The 8429-nt window shown below is 61.3% G+C and overlaps 1 protein-coding gene across 1 annotated transcript; it reads right to left on the reverse strand.

Moving 5' to 3' along the window:
• Positions 1–1183: 1183 nt before the first annotated feature.
• ULK3 (unc-51 like kinase 3) lies at positions 1184–8086 on the reverse strand. The gene is given in 16 exon segments (XM_021693789.2): positions 1184–2353; positions 2472–2538; positions 2758–2805; positions 3185–3225; positions 3305–3383; positions 3469–3533; positions 3663–3765; positions 4003–4043; positions 4244–4349; positions 4493–4648; positions 5088–5170; positions 5391–5534; positions 6245–6349; positions 6902–7022; positions 7107–7247; positions 7903–8086. Coding segments are annotated over 16 exon segments (1419 nt in total). The 5' UTR covers positions 8005–8086; the 3' UTR covers positions 1184–2336.
• Positions 8087–8429: the final 343 nt, after the last annotated feature.

Consider the following 8429-nt stretch of genomic DNA (forward strand, 5'->3'; position numbering starts at 1 on the left):
TTCCTACTTAGCAAAAGAAAGGGCAGGCTGGGCACAGGGACACCTCAGTCTGCTCCAGCAGCCCATCTGCTGCTCCCAGGGCTGGCCCCTTGGGAGACAGAGGGACCCAGGCTCAGGTGCTCCCCCAGCTTGGCCTGGCGCTGGCTCTGGGCTTGGGGGACTGAGTGGAAGTGGGAGGACAGGGCGGATGAGGCACACAGATGATGGGGCGTGTCTGCCCTGCTTTGCGCACTTTCAAAGTGTTAAATGTGAGAGACGGAAACTCTTGCTCCTAGGAGGAAAAAAAAATATTTTTTAAAGCAGATTAGCATATTTCCCATAGGTCTCTGCCATTCGAAGAGAACCCTAGAGAACAAGCCGCACCTCCTCGGGCTGGACTGTCTCCTTCCTTGGCAGGTGGCTTAGACAGGACCAGCTGGGCCTTTCCCGTCCCTGAAGTGGGGCCCTCCCCCCACACCCATCTGTAGGAGTTTCAGGCCCTTGTTCGGGCACAGCCAATGCAGAGATCACATACACACTGTGGGGTCCGCAGGCCAACCCTTGAGCCCATCATCCTTCTGTTCAATTGGTCTTTCAACCCCGTCCTTCCTCATTCCCACTCTCCCTCCCATCCAGTCTTCACCCACCCGCTCACTGGGTCCAGTCACTTTCCTTCCTTTCCCTCATTTTTCTCACTGAGGCTTTCTTGGGCAGCCCACTCCCAGAGATAATCTGAAGTACATTCCTTGCCCTAAATCTGAAAATAACATTGTGTTGAACTTGTATTGTGTCAGGCCCCTACACAGTAACTCCTTTAATCCTTACGAACCACCACCACTGGGCGCTTACCTTCATCCTCATTTTACCAAGAAACTGGCTAATCAATGGGTCCCCAGCTTCAGGGCCAAAGGGCAGAGCCAAGATCTTGGCCATGCCTTCTGCCCCCGGACCACTGCTCCACACTGCCCCCCAAAGGCCAGGCCAAGGGCTTCGGGGGAAATTAGGTCCCTCCCAGTATGGAAGCCCTTTCCTGGCCCCACTGGAGGGCCCCCACGGGATGCACTCCTCCTCCCTTACGTCCCCAAAGATGCTCCTGTATGCTGGAGATAATCCTGCTTTTCCCAGCTTTTCCTGGGACCCCTCCAGCCTCAGCCTGTGAACAGGGGATACCCTATTTTTCCCAGGGCAAGAAGAGAAGCACGAGTTCAGAAAATAATTTAATAAACAATGAATTACATTCTTTACACCTAGCCTCCTGCAAGGAAGACACCTCTTGTCCCAAGGAGGCACTAAAGGGCACAAAGGTTAGAGATCACCAGCACCCTTGTGGACTTTTTAAAAAGAATCCCCAAATAACTCCACTGTGTGTACATTCTTCTCCAGATTAAAGTCACTTTGTCCTCTTAAAAGCCCATGTGGGGAGCTGAGGAGGTATTAACAGCCCCATTGGAGAGCTGGGGAGATCAGGCCCAGAAAGGGGAAGGGACTTGCCCAGGGTCACACACGGGGGGAGCTGCAACGTCAGACCCAGAACCAGGTCTCTGGGTTTGCTGGCTCCTCCTCAGCCTGATGGGTCCGGCAGCCCCCATGCCTCCCCGCTCCAGGCCAGGACCAGCTCTGTGGCAAGTAGGGGCGAAGGATGAAGGCTGAAGACCACTCCCCTTGTGCCCCCTGGGCCAGAGCAGGAACAAGGCATGGCTTTCTTAAATTTGCCCCACCCCTGCAAAGTACATTATTTTCATGTCTGAAGGATTATCTTAAAATATTCAGAGGGTGGGTGAGGGTCAGCTCCCAGGAAAACGGGTGAGCTCTGTGGGGCTGGGTGCACACCGTGGGGTGGGTGGTCCCTGAGGGGTCTTGAAGTGCCCCATTCCAGTGCAAGGGGGGAGGTGAGTTGCAGTAAGGGTTCCCAGGAAGGACAGGGGTGGGCACAGGGCATAGCTGCCTGCTGACAGGGAAGGGGCAAGAGCAGAAGTGCCCTGCAGAGGGCCCCCTGCCCTGTTCTCAGAGCAAACCCAGAGGCCTCTTGCCCCCAAACTGACAGGCTCAAGATCCAACAACCACCACATAACCAAACTCACACGAAGGAAACTCTTCTCCCAGAGTCCTGCTCCCTTTCCCTCAGGGGCCAAGGCCCAGTGCTTCCAACACCGACATGGGCCATCAGACCGTCTGGGAAGTGCAGAGGATCCTGAGGGGGGGCTAGAGATGCTGGGATGTGGGGGGGTCCTCAGAGTTGCCCATCCAGGAAGCCTGCTCTGTAGCACTGCACAGGGCCACAGGATTCTGGACATCAGTCTAGGGGAGTGTATCCCCAATTAGGGGTGGCTGTGGTCTGTCCAGTCATCCCTCCGGGGTCACTGCAGGGTGCACGCTGTGGAGCGGAAGGGGGGAAAGTTCGTCTTAAGTCTCTGGCACAAAGGCAGAATCCAGCGCTGCCCCCAGCCCTTCCCCCTCCTTGGTAGAGGGTCCAACCCCAGGGCAGGACTCACAGCTACGAACAGACTCCGACAGTCCTTCTTTGTCCAGGGTCTCAGCGGCCCAGCGAGACTCCCTCATCTGTGGAGCGTAAAGGCAGCATAGGGGTGAGAGACAGCCAGAGGCGGGCACGGGGCCCGCACCGAGCAGCCGCTGAGTGACTGAGCACGAGTGCCAAGGACAGAGACAGCGATGGGGAGACCTTCAGAGGAAGACGGAAGGGGGAGACACGGAAGGGGGCGCAGGCGACAGACAGCCATAGGCAGAGAGGGGCAGAACACATCCAGCCCGCGTGCCCACCTTGACCTGCTCCTTCAGGTATTCAGCTCGAGCCATAAGGTTCTGAACCTGCCGAGGGAAGACACGCCCATGGGGGTGTGGGTCGGAGGGGCCTTCAAATTGCTTTCCTCCCCGCTCCTGACGCTCTCCAGAACCCTCTACCCCATCCGAACCGCCCCCGAGCTCTCTATCCGCTCCCTTCTCCAGGAGGCCTTTCCAACCAAAGCAGCGTGCCCACTTTCCGCTGCTGGCTTCCCAGACCCTGTCTGTCCTGGCGCCCTGACCCCCAGCACCCGAGCCCAATGGAGTGCGCGGGGCCACTGACCTCCCCAGTCTGTGAGCTCTGACTCCCAGACTTGGAACACCCTGAGGGAAGCTGAGGAGGGCCCCCAACCCGGGAGGCAGGGGGAAGAGGAAGCCTCCCAACCCTCCCAACCGCAGTGGGCACCTCGGTGTGAAGCAGCTCCCGCCTCCGGCCCGGGGGCTCCGCTACAAAGAGAGGGGGGACGCGTGGTGAGGGCTGGGCAGCCTGGGGCTTGGGGGAGTGTGGTGATGGGGGGGGCCTCACCTGCCAGCAGCACCAGCAGCTCCCCCAGGCCGTGCTGGTACAGGCCCAGGGCGTCCTGCTCCCCGCCGGCTTCCTCCTCCTACAGCCACAGGGACACGGGGTCACTCAGGGTCATGCCCTGGGCTCTTCCCGCCCCGTATGGACCCCTCGCACTGGGTACAAACCTTGGCTGTGGCAGCCGAAGCCACTTCCAGGGCAGCAAGGAGGCGAGGTTTGTCTCGAGCCATCTCTGGGATGAGGGCAAAGGCTCAGGGTGAGGGAAGCAGCCTGTTTTTCATCTCAGGGAACCTACCCCATGCTGCTGCCCCCTCGGGCTGGAGGGAAGCTGCTGGGGGCTGAGGCCAGGAGGCGAGCCTACCTCTGAGCAGGTCTTGGGCAGAGGTCCCCTGCCTCAGCAGGGCCTGATTGGAGGAGGAGACGATGACTTTGAGCTCCTCGGCCCGGGACACGTACTGTCCCACCTGCAGGAGGTGAAGGGCTGAGAAGGGGCTGTCCCACCCCGACTCCCTCACCAGCACCCACCTCCAAGTTCTCCCTCTGGGTCCTCAGTGACTGCCCCACACTGTAATGGCAGGGGGCCCCTGAGGCGGGCTGGACCCTCCCTGGGAGAGAAGCGCTGGTGCTCAGTTCTAAGAGAGCCAGTCTGCAGAGACCCCAGGATCGCTCACCCCTTTCCTTCAGGAGACTCCCTCACCCACCTTTGCCTTAATTGCCTCCTTCCGCTGGGCATCCACTTCATCTGTAGAAAGTGGGGGCTTACATGAGGCATCTGCCCTGCCCCCATACCAAATCCTCCGGAATCCTCAAAAGGACCAAGGGCTACATTTACCCTCTGCTTTGTCTCCCACAAAATTCTGGGTGGGGAGCTGCTTCTGGAATCCATCCACCGCAGCTGAGGCCGCCCCACCCCTGCTACACCCAGGGGCTTCGGGCACTCACAGTGCAGGGCAGGCACGAAGAAGTCCAGCGCTTGGCAGTAGAGAGATAAAGCGGCCGCAGCATCCCCGTCCTGGTCCTTCTTCACAGCCTGCACCACCAGGGCGGTCTGGGGGACAGGCGGGTCGGGGGTCAGCCCCACACCCCATGCTCACCACGAACACAGAAAGGCAGGTCCCCGGTGCACCACCGAATGGGGTCGATGAGCCCCCCACCTGCCCCCTCCCCATGCCCTCCCGCCGGCCTGCTTACTTATCGGGCCAGGCTCTCCCCACTGGGCATGTGCTCCAGGTCCACCCAGGGGTGGGCGAAGAAGTCCTCGAAGGAGATGCGACGGCTGGGGTCCCGCTCCAGGAGCCGCTGCAGCAGGTCCCTGCAGTCTCGGGAGAGCGGGGGCCGCAGGGGGAGCTGTGGGGGGGTGGGAGACAGATCACACGGGGCCCCAGCACCTCAGTCCCCAGCCCAGAGGCCAGTCAGGACCACCTGGTCTGGGGACGCCCCAGAGGGACACGTGTGCAGATGGAGAATCGGAGCCTCGGGAAGAACAGTGACAGGACAAGGCGCTGGAGCCAGTGGAGAGCCACGCCCTTACTGGAAGCCTTGCTGTTGGGAGCCCTGCGTGCAGGTGCTTCTCCCCTCCCTGGGTCACTCCTGGGAAGGCTGGGCCTGACCTGCTTGCTTTGCTCCCACAGGGGGCCCACACACAATCAGTGGGGCAGGCCCTTTGCTCCCTGCCATGAGCGACCTGGGTTCCCATACCCCGGGCTGTGCGGGTGCAGTGAGGGCTCAGAACTCAGGGCCCTGACCCCCTCTCCCAACAGGTTGCCAAGCACCCTTCAAGACCCACCTCGATAACCCGGTTGCTCCGGATCTTCTCCTCCAGCTCTGTGAATGACCTGGAGGCAAAGGGGGGCTGCCCGAAGAGGGCTTCTGTGGAAGGGAGGCAGAGGGCAGGCTGGGAGGGGACAGGGTCAAGCCTGGCCTGGCCCACTCCTTGGGGTGGGGGCAGGGGGGCTGACACCTCTCAGGGCAGGGTCCCCGGGCCCGCAGAGTCACATTCGTTAGAACCCTTCAGGAGTGGCCCAGAGAGGCCTTGCCTGAGGACACAGGGCGGAGGTCCCTGGGTTGGGGCTGGGGACAGAGCTCTCACCGTACAGGATGACCCCCACAGACCAGAGGTCCACACGGGCGTCGTACTGCCGCTGACACACCATCTCGGGGGCCATGTAGAGCGGGGAGCCACGGAGCACATGCTTCTCGTCCCAGGGAGACATGTGCTGTGCGAAACCGAAGTCTGCGGGCAAGAGGCCAGGCAGCAGGGCCCCAATTCTAGCTGCTGTGGCTCCTGCCCTTTAAATCTTCACTCTGGGCTCCAGTTCAGGGCTCCTCCCCACCCGCCAGGCTCACCAGGATCAATCCTACTCTGCAGCCTCTGCTCACACCCTTTCTCTCCAAATTAGCCTAGAACACCCTCCTACATCTTCCTCTGGGAGCCAGCCCCCTCAGGCATCTTTTTCCAGGAAGCCCACCCTGATCGCACCAGCTACGAGGATAAGGGCCCACCAGGGATTAGAAGCTGAGGTTTTACCTTGCTTTCTGGCCTCCCAGCCTCAAGTCCATTCTTGGCCACAGCGACCTCCTCCCCCCTCATCCTCCAACACTGCCACAGACCTAGTCGCAGGTTGAGCCCCAATCCTGGTGACGGACCAATTCCCAACCCTGCTCACACACTGAGCCCTTCCCATGGTCACACACAGAGTCCTGACCCTGACTCTAGACTGAGCCCTGACCCCATCCAGTCCACTGCTGGAGTCAAGTGTGGGGAGCCCAAAAAACGTCCTGCCTTTTGGTGGTGGGGCCTGTCCTTGCATCTCCCAGCCCGTCACTGCTTGATGACTCAACAGAGGGTGCCATGAGAACCAGGGCTGCTGAGCGAGCCTGGGCAGTGGGAGGCCTCGGCACACCCACCCTCCAAACCTCATCCCTGCTGTTCCAGACTCACACCTGCCAGTTTAAGGTGGGGCTTCTCCAAGGAGCTCAGCAGAATGTTCTGTGGCTTCAGATCCAGGTGAGAGATACTCCGTTCATGCAGGAACTGCAGGGCACTAGCTGGGGAGTAAGAAGACCCACACGGAGAAACAGGTCAGAGGAGCCCATCCTTCACCTGCCCCTCGCCCCCTCCAGCCTTACATCTGCCCCTTCGAGCTTGTCCAACCTGACTTCTGCGCTGGCTGCTCTACTGAATGTCTTAATACTTAAGTATCAGGTTCCCGCCACTTCTAAGAATTTGACCCCTACCCCCCTGGACCCATTCACAAGTCCCCTCCCCCTCCCAGAAGCCTCCCTAGCCCCCCGGCCCTTAGGGTCTTGTTCTTTTCCTTGGCAAAGCACTTGAGTTCTACCCCTGGGCCCTGGAACGTTCTACGAATCCGTTATATTATGTTCCACGTGTGGAAACCTGGACTCCCCACAAATGGGGGCTCCTCTCTGTCTCTCATGACATCCTTAAACCAGGGATAGGCACATGGGAAAGATGGGGCCCTAACAATCCAAGCTGAGACAGAGACAACTGCTAAGAAGGGCTCTAAGCCTGGGGTGGGGGGTTGAGGGGGGGGCAGAGATCACAGGAAGGGGTGTCAGGAGGGGGTCAGAGGCTTTTACCCAACTGCTGCATGAAGACACGGGCCACCTTCTCAGGCAGAATCCTGCGGGTATGGATGAAGCGAGACAGGTCACCCCCTGCGCAGAACTCCATGATGAGATAGATGTTGTCGCTGTCCCACTGTGGTTACAGAGGCAGACAGGCAGCTTGAAGAGAATGTCCCTTCTCCACTCCCTTTGGGGTGGCCCCACCCCAGGCCCGCACCTGGAAGTCTTTCAGCTGTACGATGTGGGGGTGTCGAATGCCCTTGAGGATCTCAATCTCTGTCAGGAGGTTCTCCACAGATGCCTTGTTCAGACTCTTCTTGGCTACGCACTTTATGGCTACCACCTCACGAGTGTCCTTCTGTGGGGACAGGAGATTTGAGGATTCTGCCTTGAGGGGGCCAGAGCCCATGCCTGGCCCCTCTTCCCCCATCACACCAGCCTCCAGGCTTCCCAGCTTCCCCTTCTCAGGCCAGGGAGGCACCCAGATTCTGGAATCCCCGCCTCCCCACCCAGCCTGGTGTTCTCCGACGCTGCTCCATAATCTATCTCATTGTATTCTAGAGTGCCCCCACGAAGGCATGTCATTCAGTGCTCTAGAGCGGCGCACTCCGATTCCTAACTGGGTCCAGCCTTCTAGAACCCTGTCCCAGACTCCTCCCAGCCCATCAAGGATCCTCCCTGTTCTGCGCCTATTCTACAGTCAGTGACACCGAGCTCCACCGAGGCCTCCACCTGCCTCTCCAGACAAAACAGGGCTGTGTGGGCGTGCGTTTGTTTTTAAAGCCTAAGGGTGGCAGCCAGCTCCCAGCTCCTCCACCGAAGGGCGGCCGGCCGCGGGGCCGTCACTGCTCGCACGCCGCGTCTCGCCTCTCTCTCGCCGGACGCCCACCCGGGCTCGCTCGGGGTCTGGCGGGCACAGGGGCCGGGCCCTCACTGGTTCCCCAGCCCCGCCCGTCCCTGCCCGGCTCTGGGGTCCCCGGGGGGCGCCCCGCCCCGCCCCGCCCCGCACCCACCTTGGCGTAGGCCTTGTACACTGTGGCGTACGTGCCGCTGCCCAAGCGCTCGGTGAGGATGAAGCCGTCCAGCCGCGGGGGGCCCCAGCCGGGCCCCGCCATCCCAGCCGCCCCGCGCCCGCCGCTTCCTGCTTCCCTGCTCCGCGTTCCGGCGCGCAGCCCAGCGGTCAGGGCGCGCGGCCACGGAGCGGACTCCACGCTGCCCCCAGCGCCGCCCGCCGGGACTGCAGCGCGGTGGGCGGGGCGCCAGCCCGCCCCGCCCCCACGGCCCCGCCTCCCCCGGGTGCTCCAGGGGCCGCTTTGGGGCGCCTCGCCACTGGAGATCACGTGGTGGGAGCACTAAGGTCCCCGCCCCCGAGCCGAGGCCAGCAGATGAGGTCGCTGGGGGGTAGGGGGGAATCCCATCCAGGCTTTATGGCTCACGTGAAGGGCAAGTGGGGAGGAGCCGGGCTGAGCAGGCGTGCCGGGTGCTGGGGTAAGAGTCAAAGAGGCTCCCAAGGGTGCCCCTCCGGCCCAGAACCAGCAGC

This window comes from Neomonachus schauinslandi, chromosome 9 (genome assembly GCF_002201575.2).
Source record: "Neomonachus schauinslandi chromosome 9, ASM220157v2, whole genome shotgun sequence".
Classification (NCBI taxonomy): domain Eukaryota; kingdom Metazoa; phylum Chordata; class Mammalia; order Carnivora; family Phocidae; genus Neomonachus; species Neomonachus schauinslandi.